The 18,902-nt window shown below is 38.6% G+C and overlaps 1 protein-coding gene across 1 annotated transcript in view; it reads right to left on the reverse strand.

The window, feature by feature from the left end:
• LOC126298946 (signal recognition particle 54 kDa protein) overlaps nt 1–4,775 on the reverse strand; it is a 66,853-nt gene extending 62,078 nt beyond the window's left edge. The window contains exon 1 of the mRNA XM_049990550.1: nt 4,522–4,775. Coding sequence (XP_049846507.1) covers nt 4,522–4,599 — 78 coding nt within the window. The 5' untranslated portion in view covers nt 4,600–4,775. The remainder of the gene's footprint in view (nt 1–4,521) is intronic.
• Nucleotides 4,776–18,902: the final 14,127 nt, after the last annotated feature.

The raw sequence follows: 18,902 nt of genomic DNA on the forward strand, positions 1-18,902 counted from the left end.
GTACAGAAAATATAGTTTATTCTTTTGCCAAGACACACTATCAGGTCTCAATGATACGTTGAGAACAGTATTTTCTTTAATTAAAGCATTTCGTTGTTGAAGCATGCAATACTTTTGCAGAAATTGGAACATTATAGGATTAGGGGAAAGGCTCAACAATGGTTTACTTCATATCCAGAAAGTAGCAAGCAGAAAAATGTACACTAATATAACTGGGAAGAGGTTTGAATGTGACAGGGTGGCAAGAAGTGGGGGTACCACAGAGTTTTGATGTGTGTCAATTGCTTTGCTTGATATATATCAATGATCTGCCATTAAATGTGACAGATGACAAAAAATTCTTCTTTGTCAATGACACAATTGTTTTTGTGAAATACATGTAAGATAAATGATGCAGCTAACATGGTAGTCAATAACATCTGCAATGGTTTCAGAGAACAGAACGTAATGCATACAGTTCCCAATACAGAACTACATCAAAAGTTAAATTTTATTGTCGCCAAGCTAGTCTGAGTGTCAGTCAAATTGATCATATTGATGTGGAGGTCATCCGTCCCATCAGATTAGGGAAGGATGGAGAAGGAAGTCATCCATGCCCTTTCAAAGGAACCATCCTGGCATTTGCCGGAAGCATCAAGGGAAATCACAGAAAACCTAAACCAGGGTGGCTGGGTGCAAATTTGAGCCATCATCCTCCTAAATGTAAGTCCAGTGTTCTAACCACTGTGCCACCTTGCTCGGCTATAAATTTTTTAATCAGCATTCTGTAAACCCTGTACTGATTGGTTCAATGATCAATGGTCTCTTGCATGATCCCAAAGAGTGTGATACATAAATAAATGTCCTGTAGTTATTCATCTGCTGAGAATAAGCAGCAGATAGCTTGAAGGGCAGCTAAGAAGGAACTTTGGTGGTATGATTACATGTCATCTATTCCTTTGCCTTCAGCACCATGGAGCTTTGCATCAAAAACTGTAAATTAGTTCACTGTGCTAATCTCTGTAACACTTACAGGGAATAATACAACCCTGCTTCAAGAAGAAAATGAAGCACCCAGAATGGGAGGAGAAAACAGAAGGAAACTCCAGGGGCAGAGAATATATGTGACATTACTTCAGTAATTATGAAATACAGATAAATTTCAAAGAACTTGGCAGTATGAGCCCATTATCAGTATGATGATATATGCCCTCTGACCTGTATGCACACACTGATTACTTTGGAAAGTGTATCACAAAGCCGTTGCATCTTCTCCTGAGGTAAACTGGGCTACAACTGTTTTAACTGGTCCTTAATATCCTGGATACTGGCACAGGGACATAGCTGATGTCCAGAGCATTATGGTGGTAGTGCACAATCAACTGTTAGAAAATATAGCCTCAAGCACAGTTCTTTCAGTATCCCAGGAGGATGGCACTAAGTAACTCTTACCAAATGAAACGAGCTGCTGTTTAACAACTTCACTTATGCAAAAATCAAAAGAAGTTGCAGGTACCAAGAGAGCAGATGGAAAGAATCATAAATTCAAAGAGGCACCCAACACCAAAGTTTCACGGAAATTATAATGGGAACATGATAGAATACAGTGAAACAAATGAAACTATTCTGAAATGTATCTGACAAAAACACTTGTACGGCTAGGTACCACATTTCAACATTTGAGATACCCACACACGGAAAGTGAAAAGTATATCATTCAGTAACACTTGTCATCTATCTACTCTACAAGCTGAAGAGCACTGTCAATAAAGAACTATCATTATATCCATATTTTGCACTCTCCCACTCCAATGTGGTATGGAATGCAACTAAGGAGTAAATCTGTGCCTGAAAATTAGTGTTTACATGGTAAAAGAAAGACCATATGAATTATGTACAGACTCCAGAATGACATTTTCACTCTGCAGCGGAGTGTGTGCTGACATGAAGCTTCCTGGCAGACAAACTATGTGCCGGACCGAGACTCACTAGGGATCTTTCTTCCAGGAATGCTAGTTCTGCAAGATTCGCAGGAGAGCTTCTGCGAAGTTTGGAAGATAGAAGATGAGGTACTGCCATGTAAATACTATTTCAAACAACTAAATAGAATGACAGTAGCTAGCGTTCATGTCTACAACTGCCTTGTCTTTTTGTTAGAAAACCTAAGTATGTATGACCTAAGGTCAAACCCATGATTATAACACAAAAAGTGGGCATACAATTAAGATGGAATATTTTAGGCTGCCAATGACTCTTCACAGCTATATTACCTTGGCACTGAGCACTTAAAAAAAATTACCCAAGTGTCTACAGAGTGCCAATAAATATATTTCAATCTAGAATAGTAAAATGTACAAAACGTAAAGGATTTTACTTTGCTCAAGAGCATGTAACAAATTACTTACATTTCTGATGTGAATGAAATACAAATAAACAAACCGATTTCATTATGTAATCACATATGCCATATTGTGTAACTACTTTACTATCATCTTGCACTTATCATATCGTCATGCTCTATAGAGCATTTATCTTGTAGTTGATCTTTTATGTAATTATTTTTTGTTGGAGTCTTTTACCTAATTATGCGGTGCATCTACCTTGTATTATATTCTTGAACTTAGTGACAATTTTGAGAGTATTTGTTTTATAAATTATATATATTTTCACAGATAACAATTATCTTTGAAGAGATCAACTGTATGTAAAGACATTCAAAGGTGAATGAATGTATCTACATTTATAAGATAACAGGTGACAAAGTAACTAACAATTCTCATAAAATTGTAACCTACAAACATTGTAAAATTAATTTATGTCTTTGTGTGGTTCAAGATGTGAATCATACACACAGTTAGTAGATAAATAAATAAAATGAAATTCCAGCAGTAATGCCAGGTAAAGCATGGGACATGAGCTAAGGGGCAAAGAAATAAAGGCATTTCAAAAGAAAATGTTAAAGCTGGAAGGAAAATATTAAAAAAAAAGGAACTTCCAAATTTGTTTAAGGAATTTCTCCAGAAGACCATTCCAAAAACCTGGTATAAGCACAATGAAGTAACCATTCAACTTCTATAGCTCTGTTAACACCCTGTCAATGAACTATGATCATCTGCAGCAAAAAACTATCAGATTTTAATGAGGAAATGAATATTCTGGCTTCAAAAATTGATATAGCGCAGAAGACCACCTGGAGATTGCGAAGAAAATTACAGAATAGAGCAACAAGCATGAATTCTTACCTTTTATGAGAGGCATATAGTTTAAGAAAGCTTCCATTCTGCTTAAAAAAAGAAAAAAGAACAAAAACTGTACTAACACTGATTTGACATATGTAGGTATGCATACAAAATACCCGCCAATGCTCCATCGTCGATTAAACTTAATCAAACAAGCGAAAACTTAAAAGCGGAGTCAAGCAATGAGATTTCGTATCATGACAACCAATCTCAGTAGTCTAAGAGGAAGATTACAGGTCCTTAAACTCTGAAAACAAAGAGAGCATATGTATTTATTGATTATATCTGGGCAATCTCCATTTTAAAAACGACACTGTACTATTTGCTACTTCAGTAGGATGTTATATGACTGATGTGATTTAAGGAAATAAACTGTAAGTCAGGGAGTTGTGATGTAAGCTAACGGCACACACCTTGTTAACAGTAGTTCATTGTACTGACTACTATGTCATATAGCACACTTATATGAAAACAACTAACATGTGCACATAATTGTTACAATAAGATAGTTACAGAAAGAAAGATATTTGGGACAACCAACTCATTAGGAATGCGCTTCAAGTCCTTAAGAAATTGAGCACAGGCCTAATGGAAACAATGGATGAGCGTCCTCCAAGGAAGTTCATGATCTGCTGGTAGCAAACCTAGCTGTCAGCCACAAGAAAATGCTAACAATTAAGACATCTTTTCACACTTCAGCGTTTTATTTTCAGATTATGACTGTTGGCAAGTTTCGAAAGCAAATAACAACTGTGGGAAAAGTTGTATCCAGAACTAAATATGATAAAAATCTACAAGATATAAAATTTTTCTATCAAAGTCCTGTGTTAGGTAATTCCGACAACACAGATTATCATTATTGTGTGATACGCTCAAGTCATTTGCAGCAGTGGGTATACACACAGAAAATTTCAATACAGGTTCCTCAACAATTAATTCGAGATGAACACCTCTCCAGTAATAACTAGAATTTTTTGCGCTGTTTGATAGATTCTAAAACAACAACATTTCTAGCAACTAAAAGTAAAAGACTGAGGAACATAGAGATGGTATAGTACTTCCATGACTGAGTCTGCCCAAGCAATTGGAAAGAGTTATGTTTATTCAGAAAATCTTTCCCCCACAAAGTAAATACAAAAATATTTGAATCACTCGTATAGGTGACGTAATCCTCGTTTTAATCAATATTTTCTTATATAACGTTATTAGCGCAGAAAACTAAGTCATTTCAAACAACAGTAAATCACAAATAAAGTGCCAGCTGTTAATCAACAATGAATGTTTTTATAGTAAAGAGTGTTACCTCTTCATTAATGACCGTGGCATTGCTTAGAGACCTCAACGCCGAGGTGATTTTTCGTCCTAGATCTGCTAAAACCATTTTGTCTTTCTTCTTAAGTCAACACAAACAGAAATTTACACTATTACACTACAACTACAAAACGACACACTCGTGCGACAGCAGATGATGCTGGCCGTGTTTTCCAAAGATGTAACATATCAGCAAAACAATCAGCGGGAAGATATCATGAAATGCACTTCGACATCCTGACGTTTAAAAACGACAGAGATGACATACAAGTAATACATCGAATCTCCTGCGAGATATCGCCCCACTAGTTGATAACACAAAAACCCTGAATTGAGACAAATAGAGGTGCTGCGAGTACGAGAGTGTCTCGCACCAGCGAAACGCATGGCTGCGCTGACGCTTCTGGCTGGAAATAGACGTCAAATGACCATATTTCAGAGACTGTCTTCAGAGAACACGTGTCTGCATGTGTTCCACCAATCTACCGTTCTAAAATGGCTCTGAGCACTATGGGACTTAACATCTATGATCATCAGTCTACCGTTCTAAAACTTGCTGCTAAGACGTTTGGTACACTTTCCTATTCACATGTAGCTTACTTGTTCCCATTTCGCTCGTTTTCTGTGTTATATTCCCTGTTGGAATTTACTTTTATAAATGCAGTGTATACTATGAAGAACAGACAACAGGTTCCCATGCCTAAATAGTATCTCCAGCAGATTTTAACACTTCACATATCACATACACCAGATGACACAAAGAAAAACAAACCATTGGAAACAGTAACATGGGGCATTTCACAGACTTAACAGTCCTCCATAAAAACACACATTCAATAAACAATAAAATATAACTATTAGAAGTTGAGCTCCAATCTTTGAACTGCACAGTCGTTTGTATTACCGAGCACTGGTGTAGAGACACAGAAATCCAACATATAGTATTATCATCGTATGAAAAGGCAAACTCTACTACAGAACTACTCCAAGGTGTGGAGGATCATGTATTTATGTCAGAAAAGGAACACAGTTCAAATCAAGACATGACTTCAGTACAGTAAGTGGAGATAAACACTTTGCAATATCACCTATTGAATTAACAGGGCTTGATATCACCAAGAAATTAATCATTTTGTGTGTGTATAGATCTCCCAGTGGTAGTGTGGACACTTTTTTCAGTAAATTAACAGAAGTTCTAGATAAAGTCTCAGGGACAAAGGTCAACATAATTCTGTGTGGGCACATTAACATCAACACTAATATCATAAATGAATCCAGCAGCACCTTCATAAACATCCTTTAAAGTTTTGGCATTTCTCTATTGGTCAATAGTGCAACAAGGATTACTACAACGACTGCATCAGTAATTGACCATGTGGCCACAAATATGGACAGCGAAAAATGTGATGTAGCTCTAAAAGATCTCGGACTATCAGACCATCTCTGTAAATAACAACAGTAAAATCAGGCATCGAATCATTCCCTAAACTACAAGCCTACAAACGATATCTATCATAAATCGAAATAAAAGATTTTTCAAAAGAACTAGAAAAACAAAGCTGGGATGAAGTGTATGAGGAAACCACTGTGAATATGAAGTTCTCTAAACTCTGCACATTGTTTAAACTGAACTTTGAAAAGGCATTTCCAAAAGTATGCATGTCTGTATCAACAGCTGGATAACAGCAGGCACTAAGAAATCCTCCCAAACACTTAAACACCTCAGTTCCATGAAAAAGATGTGCAATAATCCAGAATTCTTAAATTTATATCATAGATTCAAAAAGATGTATAGGAAGGTGCTGATTGCTGCAAAAAAGTAATTTAATGACAAAATAATATATAATGCAGAGAATAAAAGCAAAGCAGTTTGGGATGTTATATAATAGGAAAGAGGGAGAGGCAAACAAATGCACAATAAGAAACTGCTAAGGGAGGGGGATAAAAAGAAGCACTTCGTTTTCAGGCCACGAGTGGCCTACCGAGACCATCCGACCGTCGTGTCATCCCCAGTGGAGGATGCGGAGAGGAGGGGAGGGGCATGGGGTCAGCACACCACTCTCCCGCTACTATTCGGTCGAGTAGCTCCTCAATTGGCATCACGAGGCTGAGTGAAACCCGAAAAATGGCAACAGTGAAAAGCGGCCTGGATGGTCGCCCATTCAAGGGCCGACCACGCCCGACAGGGCTTAACTTCAGTGATCTCGCGGAAACGCGTGTATCTAATGCGACAAGGCCGCTGCCAAGAGAGGGGTATAAAGTAATAAATGATCCACAACACTTAGCAAACTAATTATACGACCATTTTTCAAGTATAGCAGAGAAGTTACAGCAAAAATTCCCCAAAACAAACATAACACGTGTAAATAATGTTGCACCTAAATACAATGACGTTACTTCCAACCACAGAGAATGAAATCAATAAAACTGTTCAAAAACCAAAAAGTAAAAAGTCAGTAGGCTTAGATGAAGTACCAATGTGTGTCCTGAAACAATGCACAGGGATTATACGAGGCCCCTTGACAAATATTATAAATGAATCCTTTGCATCAGGGACATTTCCAGAGCAGTTGAAACATGTGAGAGTTGTACCTTTGCTTAAGAAAGGTAATGCAGAAGACATAGAAAATTACCAGCCCATTTCGCTGCCGTCAGCATTATCAAAATTAATAGAAGCAATTATGGAAGACAGATTAATGAATTATTTGAATAAATACAATCTTTTAAGCGAATCACAGTTTGGTTTCCGAAGTGGCAACAACCCGGAGTCAGTCATAGTAGAATTCACAAAAGTTGTAGTTGATGATCTTGATAAAGATGAGTGTGTCACAGGAATTTTTCTGGATCTTTCTAAGACGTTTAATTCAGCCAACCACAAGATTGTATTAAATAAATTAGAAGCATTAGAAAAAAGAGTGGTAGCTAATGACTGGTTTCAGTAATACCTAACATATGGGGCACAAAGAGTAGAGATAACACATACTTCAAATAGATCTCAACCTTTAGTAAAACACTTAGCAGCATCAAAAAACATTAATATAAGGGTTTCTCCAGGGTAGCATATTAGAACCAATACTGTTCCTGATATACATCAATGACTTTCCCAGTAGTGTTGCTCCTGGTGAAAAAATTATCTTCACTGATGACAGCAATATTATAGTCACTGCGAAAACAAGAGAACTCCTTGCCGAGAAAGCAAATGAAACTCTTAAGCAAGTTTATGATTGGTCAATAAGCAATAAAGTGACATTGAACATAAAGAAAACTAATGGCATGAATTTCAGTTTGAAGAGGAAAAATGACAGTGTTAAATTACATGTAGATGGCACCTCTACAGACTGTATAACAAATGCAAAATTTCTAGGAATGAATATTGATTCTCAGTTGAAGTGGTGTCAAAATATAAAGGTGCTTGCAAACAGAATGTCATCAGCATGTTATGCCCTTAGAATCCTATCATCCGTGTGTAACATGCAGTGTATTTTAGTTATATATTTTTCATATGTACACTCAATTCATAGCTATGGCATTCTTTTTTGGGAAGCAAAGGCGCAAAATATGAACACAATTTTCAAACTCCAGAAAAGAGCCATAAGAAAAATAACCAAAAATGCTAGTCAAGTTCATTGTAAAGATCTGTTCAAAACATGGTGGATTTTAACTGCTCCATGTGAATACATTTATCAGTCAGTTGTACACATCAAAAATAACATTGGTAATTAATGCACAAATAGCCCTGTCCATGACCATGCAACAAGAAATATACTTAACTTACATTTACCAAGAAAAAAATAAACATAAAACTCTAAACAGCATTTTCTACCAAGGAATAAAACGGTACAATAAATTACCAAAAGAGATGAAAGAAGGAAGTTAAAAAGTACCTGTTATGCAATACATTTTATACATTGAAGGATTACGTAGAAAAAACAGAGGAGGGGTTTGATAAAAAAATGTAATACGAATGAAAAAAATAATAATAATGATTATAAAACATCCAACATTCCACATAACACCTTCCCTTTACGTTTTTTTCCTTCTGTTTTTCTTTCTAGAAATACTTACCCCCAAGCTATGTATAGCACAATACTAACACCTCTTCATGTTTCTGAGCTTAACATCTCGCTTATTATCGAGGAATGCTGACCCAGTTTTTTAGAAAAGCAAATGGGAAGTTGCGGTACAGAAAATGTCCCAGAGATCACCAGTGTGTGTGTGTGTGTGTGTGTGTGTGTGTGTGTGTGTGTGTGTGTGTGTGTGTGTAGTGAATGAAGTGTTATGAAACACGTCGGTGTGATGGCTCTGTCCGCCGTGGTCGTCACAACTATGCGTTTGCTCGATTTACTCTTGATTAACCCAATCGCTGGTTCCCAAGCCTTGCTAAGATTATAGCCACAGTCACGGTTTATGAGGTCGTCATTGGTACCATTACGCCCCATTGCCAGCAACATCAGGGCACCTACATATTTGTTGGCCAAATACCTGACGGGAATATTAAGTCCTTATGTGGGTAAATGCCCTGATCACATCCGTAATTCCGTGGATTTTGTTAAACGCCTTGATAGCTTCAGGTTGGATGAGTCAGATATCATGGTGAGTTTTGACGTCGTTTCCTTGTTTACGAGGGTACCCCTGCGAGAGTCGCTAGAGTTGATTGGTCAGAGGTTTGACGAGAATACCACTGAACTTTTTAGGCATGTCTTGACTTCCACGTATTTTCTTTTTATGGAGAATACTACGAACAAACGGAAGGAGTCGCCATGGGTAGCCCACTCTCACCGGTGGTAGCGAATTTGTACATGGAGAACTTCGAGGAGGAAGCCCTGTCGTCATCCGAATGGAAACCTACTTGCTTTTTCCGTTACGTGGACGACACGTTCGTCATCTGGCCACATGGTATGGATAAACTCCTTGACTTCCTTACACATCTAAACTCCATACACCCCAACATCAAATTCACTATGGAGACTGAAATGGAGGGTAAATTACCTTTCCTTGACGTCTTGGTCAGGAGAAGGGCTGACGGCACCCTAGGTCATGGGGTGTATCGAAAGACAACACACACCGATCTGTATTTGCACGCAGACAGCTGCCACCACCCTTCACAGAGGAATGGGGTACTTAAAACTCTAGTACATAGGGCGCGCACTATCTCTGACACAGAGAGTCTACCCCAGGAATTGGAACATCTGAGAACTGTATTTCGAAAAAATGGGTACTCAGAGTGGCAGATCCAACGTGCTCTCCGCCCAACCACTGCATCACAACCTGTTGAGATGGATGAAGTCACGAGGGAGGAGCTAGGCACTGCATTTATTCCATACACAGGCGCACTCTCGGGGAAAATCGCCCGCATTCTGAAGAAACACCGGGTCGGAACTGTGTTTTGTCCTCCGAATAAAACTCGTGCACTGGTGGGAAGCGCCAAAGATGACCTCGGTTTGAGGAAGGCCGGCGTGTACCAGATTCCGTGTCAATGTGGCAAGTCGTATATTGGTCAGACGATGCGTACCGTCGAGGATCGATGCCGTGAACACCAGAGGCACACTCGACTGATGTATCCGAGCAAGTCGGCGGTCGCTGAACATTGTTTGTCGGAAAATCACGCTATGGAGTATGACCGCACGAGGATTCTGGTACAGACGTCGAGATACTGGGACAGCGTTGTTAGAGAGGCCATCGAAATTCGCACCAATGACGACCTCATAAACCGTGACTGTGGCTATAATCTTAGCAAGGCTTGGGAACCAGCGGTTGGGTTAATCAAGAGTAAATCGAACATACGCATAGTTGTGACGACCACGGCGGACAGAGCCATCACACCGACGTCATCTCAGACGCCGTCGCAATCTGTTCCACCGCGCTACAGTGGCGCGGGGCGCGGACGGCGGAGGGAGGGTATTTAAATCGGCCGCCGCCTCGACCGAACCCAGTTCCCCCTGAGCAGCCATAGCATACGGATCTCCGTGCCGGCGCGTTCACAGGAGCTCAGTCCGTCAGTTCACCTGATGATGGCGACATGTTTGATCGCCGAAATATTGTGCCCGTTGGACACTATAGACCAGCAGTACATCCGTGGATATTTTGATTAACAAATAAGTATGTACAATATAAGGTCAACACAAAATCCTTTGCTTTCAATTTTTCTGTCTGCTTTGCTCATGAATCCCAGTTTACCATAATCGCCGGACTTGTGATTCATATCTTAAAAAAGTAAACATGTTATAGGAACGTTTTACTGAATTTTCAGTTTTTCCAGTTTTACATAATTTTTGGTAGTCATTTTAAGTTCTTTTCAGGCATGTTAAAACTCTTTCCAGACCATTTTTTATCACTGAAATACCACTTCTGCATATTTGTATTGGCATGAAGTGCCCAGTGCAAAGATACGGTGTGTCATAAATTTTTACTAGCGAAAAAATGCTGACTAAAAACTTAGTTTGGTGACCTCATGCCCGTTACAATGGCTTTAGAACCATTGCCAAATGTTCACCATGTCAGTTAAAACTATTTTTATGCCCCAGACCAGGTATTGTATTCATGTTTTAAGTGTTTAAGTACAGTAGCTCTGAACCTCTGGATCTCACCAACGGATAATGATATCGAAAAAAATTTCTAAGTTCCCCACAAACATCGCCTTAAGACCATATGGTAAAAAATTCGACGATCTTCCTTGATGTAATATAACAGAAATGACCATCACCACAACTGGTACTTTTTCTACTAAAAGTCATGGTTTTTCATGGTTTTCTCAGGAACCACCCATGAACAAATGATTTTTTTGTAAGCTGCCTGAGGGTCACCCTAAACCAGACCTAACACAAAACAACCAACTGATTTGCTCAATGTGCAAGGGCTGGAGGAAGTGTGTAATGTTGAAATTATGAGTCTGCTCATCCTTCTGATAGGTATACAAATAGTCGCTAGGCCAAACGCTATCCAAGACATTTCATCGCTCATCTACACGATCAATGGGACCTAAGATATGACCACATGAAAAATCGCATTTTTGCACGTGTCTTTGGGGAACATATTGGTACAGCGCACTATCTGCAGGGACCAATAACAGTGTAAATTTGATCATGCTGACATTACATGGCCGTAATTTTAACGTCTCTATCATCGATGGGGTTGTGAACCACTGCGGCTGTGGCCGGAATGGAGCCTCTCTGTCGTTTCTAGGTCCCCAGTAAACATACAATACAATACAATCCCCTCCTTCCGCTAATTCTGTCCATCCCTTTTGCCCCCTCTTCTGTTCAACTCATCTTCCTCCACACTCTCTCTGGCCATCCCCTCCTCCTCTCTGTTCATCACATGCTTCCCCTGTCCCCTTCTCTGACCACCTCATCCTACTCCTCTTTAAAAATCAATCTCCTCCAACACCTCTCAAACATTGCTTCCCTTCCATGCTCCTCGAATCTTATAACTGCCATCTGGTTTCTGTAAAAGTTATAAATAGACTTTCGCTTTCTGTATTTCACACTTGCTACCCCATAATTTCAGTGAAATTATTCCAGTGAACACTGTCAAAAGTTTTCTCTAAGTCTACAAATTCTATAAAATTAGGTTTGATAAGTTGCAGGGTCAGATAACATTAAGATATCTGGCAACTGGAGACACTCTTATTACCACTGTACTATGCTTACTTCATTCCTAAAATTTATGTTTTCAAGTACGTCTAAGACAGAAAAGTTGTGTAGCAAATACTGTATTGAATGGGAACAGTATGTGTTGAATCTTTTTGTAGAGATGGCTGTAGGCTGCCCCTGGTGGAAAGCCTGCGATAAATGTATGTGGCCAGAAAGTTAGGTAATATAATAGCTGCAAGGGAAGCTGTGTGGATTAGAAGCTTTGTGGAGTAGGTAGACCTTCAATAGTGTAAGAGGTGCTTGGAGTGGAGTAGTATTATGAAAGTGTCCTTTTGGAAATCAGTAATGTCAGATGTCACAACATGAATTGACATTACAAAGTTAATTAACTCCTCAAGTTCATTAACATTTCTGTAATCACATAGTAAGTGAAGAAGGGCCTTAATAGATCGCTTGCATTTAATCATTTAATGTTAAATTATCAGTTTGTAGTTTAGGTACTGGTGAAGATACTGGCTTAGTGAAAGCGTAGATAGACATAATGGTACAGATGGTACTTCTTTCCAATGCTGGCTGTGGTAAGTCGATGGCTAGCTATCACAATGAACAGTAGTATGGAGCAAAGTCCCTTATGGTACTTCTCTCAACACCAGTAATACACATTTCTGGAGGGAGTAGTCATTACTGGGAACCTCTGAGGAATTCAGACAAAGTTTTAACAGTATGATGAGTGTCCTGAGCTTATTGAAAATAGTGACAGAAATAAGATCAAAAAATATGTACATCAATAATGCGTCGAAGAGGTACTGAACTTTTGTTTGGTGAAACATCATAAGTTCCAATATAAATATCCAGAATGATCATTAGTTCACATTTTTAACTCATGACACTACAGTGTAGGTAAGTTATTTATATGCTTGGCTTTGCAATTGTGTGTTTCTGACGATGTTTAAGTTTCTCACATACTTGTAGCGTATTGGCTGTTTGATTAGGTTACATTTCTCATTCGTACAGTGCTTTCAGAACATGTAGATGAGCTGAAGATTGGTGTAGAATGCTTAACAACATTGAAATGGGTCAGTCAGAGCCGCTTCATAAAACTCCGATTTCTAACAAATCTTCCATAGTGGTTGTGCCGCATTAATGCCAGAAACTACTCTGTCAAGTTAATACCAATTTGTTTATTTATTTTGCTTATATAAGTCCTCTTCGTTATGCATGTTTTCTATGACCATGAATGAATAAGGGGATGTGTCCAAGTGGATTTCAAATGTTTCCACAGGTGGTCAGAGTTAGCAAACATAGCCGTTAACCCTTTCCAACTTCACCTTGTGGGGAGATAATAGCAGAGAGCAAAAGCAGTGTACATGTCCAAAGACAAATGCTAAGTCTGAATGCTGTTCAGGTTTATTTGGTCAGATGTATCAGGATCTCTTTCCACTACCTGTTCAAAAGAGAAACTGTTTCAGCCAAGCGCCATGTTTATTACTGTTGCAGCGAATTGGTGAGTTAACAGATATGATCCCTTGAGATGTTTTGTTTGATTGTGAATCATGGTAAGTGAATGTGATATTGTAGTTTGCAGGGTTAATTAATACATTCTGTAGCAGATTTGTTATGTTAGATATGCGTTTCATGATCCCTTTTCCGATTTTGATTATTTAATTTCTTGAGCTGAGAGTAAACAGATGGAAGTGTGATTTGTTTGGCTCTGAGCTACCACCATGTGTGTCCTGAGTCTAATGCGCCATGTACTACGAGCTCCCCCTTTGCTAATTTGATCACTTATTCACTCATGCATAGTGTGAGGAATAATAGGTTAAATTCTGGAATATTTTTGTGTTTCATGTGATCACCCTCGTCTGTTAGGGCGCCACGTGTTTGTGATTGCATAATTTTCAGTTGACACGACCATGCATCTTGTAGATCATGAAATTCTGCCTCTAATGAATAGCTTCATAGACAAAGAATTATTATTCATTGACTATTTCTTTATCAATAAAAATGTTTATGACCATTCATCTTTGAGACAATACCATTCACTGCCCTTTCTGTTCATTCCTCGCTTGCATCAGTGGGAGTAGACTATAGCATGGACTGTTGCTCACTCTTGCACAGTTAAAAATTCATGTGAATTTAAATGAATCTTGTCTCATGTTCTGCAAGTTAGATGTCTTGAACACAACGCTGATGCCACTCACAACGATCAAGATACCCCCCTAATTAATAAAGAATTACGCATTGGAGTCATGAGTTAGATTGTACACCTCTGTTTGCACCTTAAAAACATTTTATAAATATGTTTTTAAGTGATATCAGTGGCAGTTCTATATCTGACATGAATAAATCATCAGCATTCATGATAAAATAATCTTACGTCTCTGTAATGATTTTTCTATTCTGCATTCCATTTCCTATCCATCCACATACACCTATACAAAAGAATAATGCTAATGGAATATTAGCATACCTTTTAGAGAAAGTAATAAGCCAATTAAAAAATATGTATTGAGCTAAAGCCTAGTGTAGTTGTGCTGTAATCACCTACCACTATATGCTTGTATAGATTCCAATTATCTGCTGTGTGAAATCAAAATTTATTTGTTTAATGGCCCAAGTTCACGTACATTAATGATTATGAAAGACAGGCATTATAGGCAGTGAATGTGACATAGATGTAAGTGCATGTTATTTAGCACTACGTGTCCAGATTGAAATTTTACACCCATCTCTTCAGCCATTCCTACTTAGAATCTCCTTTTTAGTATCTACTGAAAGAACAGTATCAATTGTTAAGTGTATGATCCTGGGAACGGTCACAATCTGAAAGATTACTACTACTGACCCTTTCTATTCTAAGCATGGCCACCATTTTAAAGGTTTCTATTAACTAGTAATTTAGGAAATTACAGGGTTGGTAGCGCTGAACAAGGCCGCACGTACAGAGACAGAGCTCTTGTGAAAGTTAAGTAATTTGGGTTGTAATTAATTGTAGTTGAACGCTTTTAACTGATTAAATACGTTCTTTAGTGTACACTTATAGCTCACCATTAACAGTTTTTCTTTTATTTGCGTAGTGTTCTAGTAATCGCGAAAAGTTCGTTTGTTTACTAACTGCTGCTTAGGCCTAATTTTTCGAGTGTGCATATTTAGTGTTATACCGCAACTGGAATTGTATTTACTGTAGTATAACTGATTAAATACGTTCATTGTGGTGCCTTTCAAGCTCACCATTAAATATTTTTCTTTTATTTGCGTATTGTTCCAGTAATCGCGAATAGTTCGTTTTGTTTATATTTCGCGGCTTTGCCTTACTTTCCGTGTGTGCATACTTAGCGTTATACCGCAATCTTAAGTACATTTGGTATAGATTAACTAATTAAATACGTTCATTAGTATGCACACCAAGCTTGCCATTAAAGATTTTTCTTTTATTTACGTATTCTTCCACTTATTGCAGAAAGTTCGCTTTCGTTTCATTCGGCTGTTTAGCTTAATTTTTGATCGTGCGTATTTAGTGTTGTACCACAAATTTTAGTGCATTTGATAATAGTTTACTTACATATAAGTTTCCAAAACATATTTAGTGTCCTTTTGCAACTGTATTTAATATATTATCGTTATCACTTAGTAAATCTATTAACTAATTTCCAAACTACCGTGGATACTAAGTGTGTGAGCTGCAGTAGGAAAGTTAGTTCAGGGGTTTTGTGCAGCTGTTGTGACAGCTGTGGGGAAATTGTAGCGGCGTGGGATTTGGGGAAGCAAACGAGCCTCTTCCATTCTTTGGCAGGGTTTGCTCAAGAGATATGATTATAGCTGAACAGGAGCCCTTCAGGCTGATTTGGACAGAGCGAGGGAGTAACTGAGGAGGTTAAGGGGACAGGAGGGTAATCAGCGGTGGGAAGTGGTAGCTGGGAACAGGGACCACAGAAAGAGGACAGTGTCTGACAATTTACCAATTGGCACAACCAATAGATCTGCCTTGCTACCACAGTTAAGTAAGGAAGAGGCTCCAGTAGAAGTAGATGTAGTTAAGATGCAACAGAATCTCACTAGGAAACCAACTGTATCAAAAAAAGGTAGAAGTAAGATGAAAGTTCTTTTTCTAGGTAGCAGCCACAGAAGAGGTGTGGGCCAGAATTTGCTGGAAAAATTAGGCGACAGGTACCAGGTCACAAACTTTTTCGAGCAAAGCGCAAGTCTTAGCCAGGTGGTAGAGGATACAGGTTCCTTCTGCAAGGATTTCACAAAGCAGGCTCACGTGATGATAGTGGGTAGAGTGGGAAACAGTATTGATAGGAATCAGTGCTACAGTATTGAGGTTGACCTGGTGAAAATAGCCTCAGCAACGACCCATACCAATGCTGGGCTGGTGCCTGCTGTCAGACATTGGATTGGTTCCTGTCAAGGGTATTGATAAGGGGGGATTTCACAAGGCACAGCCTACACCTCAATAGGAAAGGGAAGGGTAAACTGGCAGGGTTGTCAGTGAAATGCATAAGGGGGGGACACTAGTACTCATGGATGTACCTCTTTTTAGACTAATGTCAGTGTGCAATGAGAAGTTCAGGCAGGCAGGTGCTAAAGGGGTCCAAGACTCACAAAATTCTCATATCAGGAAAGTAAATAATGATGTTACCATATTTAACCAAAATATTGGTGGATTAATGAAAAAAATAGATTCTCACAAAAGTAAAGCAAAAACTAATTTTACCATTCTCACCAAAATATTCCAGAATTGAAGAATAAAGTAGATGAGCTCCTGGTTTGTTTAGATGACATTGAATCTAATAATGTGTTAGATATACTATGCCTGTCTGAGCATCACATTGTGTCTGATATGGAAAAGGTAAACATCAGTGGTTATAAACTAGCTGCACATATGAGTAGAGAGAATAAGGTGAGAGGAGGAGTTGCCATATATGTCAAAAGTTATCACTGTGTAGAAAGCTTAGATACAAAAAAGTTTTGTCTAGATGCATGTGCCTGTCAACTTAAACCGAAGGAGTGTTCTTTTATAATTGTAACAGTATATAGGTCCCCTTCAGGGAACTTTCATTTATTCCCAGAAAACTTGGATGCCTATCTGTCAGATAGGGGAAATCAAATTATTGTTTATGGGGACTTCAATGTTGATTCACTGAAAGAGTGTAATAGGAAGAATGACCTGTAAGTCTTGCACGGTTCTTTCAATTTGACATCTGTCATTAATTTTCTTACTTGGGTAGTAAAGGACAGCAGCAAATTGATATATAACACTTTTATAGACCAAGACAGGTTTAAAAACAGAAATTCTTGTCCTTTTGAGAATGGGCTTTCTGATCATGATGCTCAGCTAGATACAGTATATGACATAGCTCCATTCAGTAATTCAAAACTACCCTCCAAAGTCCTGCCTTCAATTAATGACTCATCAATTAGAAATTTCAGAGAAAATCTTCAGCAGTTAGACTGGGATGAGGTGTACAAGGAACCCAATGCTAATTTTAAATATAACTTATTTCTGCTTGCTCAGTATAAAGTTTGAATAATATCCTGTCTCACTCCCTTCCCAACCACTGCTTCCCTTTCATGCCCCTCGACTCTTTATAACTGCCATCTGGTTTTGGCACTAATTGTAAATAGCCTTTCACTCCCTGTATTTTAACCTTGACACCTTCAGAATTTGAAAGAGAGTATTCCAGTCAACATTGTCAAAAGCTTTCTCTAAGTCTACAAATGCTAGAAACGTACGTTTTCCTTTCCTTAATCTAGCTTCTAAGATAAGTCGTAGGGTCAGTAAGGTCTCATGTGTTCCAATATTTCTATGGAATCCAAACTGATCTTCCTCGAGGTCGGCTTCTACCAGTTTTTCCACTAGTATGTAAAGAATTCGCGTTAGTATTTTGCAGCCGTGACGTATTAAACTGAAAGTTCGGTAATTTTTACATCTGTCAACAACTGCTTTCTTTGGGATTGGAATTCTTATATTCTTCTTGAAGGCTGAGGGTATTTCGCCTGTCTCATACATCTTGCTCACCAGATGGTAGAGTTTTGTCAGGACTGGATCTCCCAGGGGTGTCAGTAGTTCTAATGGAATGTTGTCTACTCCTGGGACCTTGTTTCGACTTAGGTCTTTCAGTGCTCTGTCAAACTCTCCACACAGTATCATATCTCCCATTACATCTTCATCTACATCCTCTTCCATTTCCATAATATTGTCCTACAGTACATCGCCCTTGTATAGAATCTCTGTATACTCCTTCCACCTTTCTGCTTTCCCTTCTTTGGTTAGAACTGGGTTTCCATCTGAGCTCTTAATATTCATACAAGTGGTTCTCTTTTCTCCAAAGGTCTCTTTAATTTTTCTGTAGGCAGTATCTATCTTACCCCTAGTGAGATAATCCTCTACATCCTTACATTTGTCCTCTAGCCATCCCTGCTTAGCCATTTTGCACTTCCTGTCGATCTCATTTTGAGACGTTTGTATTATTTTCTGCCTGCTTCAGTTACTGAATTTTTATATTTTCTCCTTTCATCAATTAAATTTAATATTTCTTCTGTTATCCAAGGATTTCTACTAGCTCTCGTCTTTTTACCTACTTGATCCTCTGCAGCCTTCACTACTTCCTTCATCAAAGCTACCCATTCTTCTTCTACTGTATTTCTTTCCCCCATTCCTGTCAATTGTTCCCTTACGCTCTCCCTGAAACTCTGTACAACCTCTAGTTTAGCCAGTTCATCCAGGTCCCATTTCCTTAAATCCCTACCTTTTTGCAATGTCTTCAGTTTTAATCTA

This window comes from Schistocerca gregaria, chromosome X, assembly GCF_023897955.1.
Source record: "Schistocerca gregaria isolate iqSchGreg1 chromosome X, iqSchGreg1.2, whole genome shotgun sequence".
Lineage (NCBI taxonomy): Eukaryota > Metazoa > Arthropoda > Insecta > Orthoptera > Acrididae > Schistocerca > Schistocerca gregaria.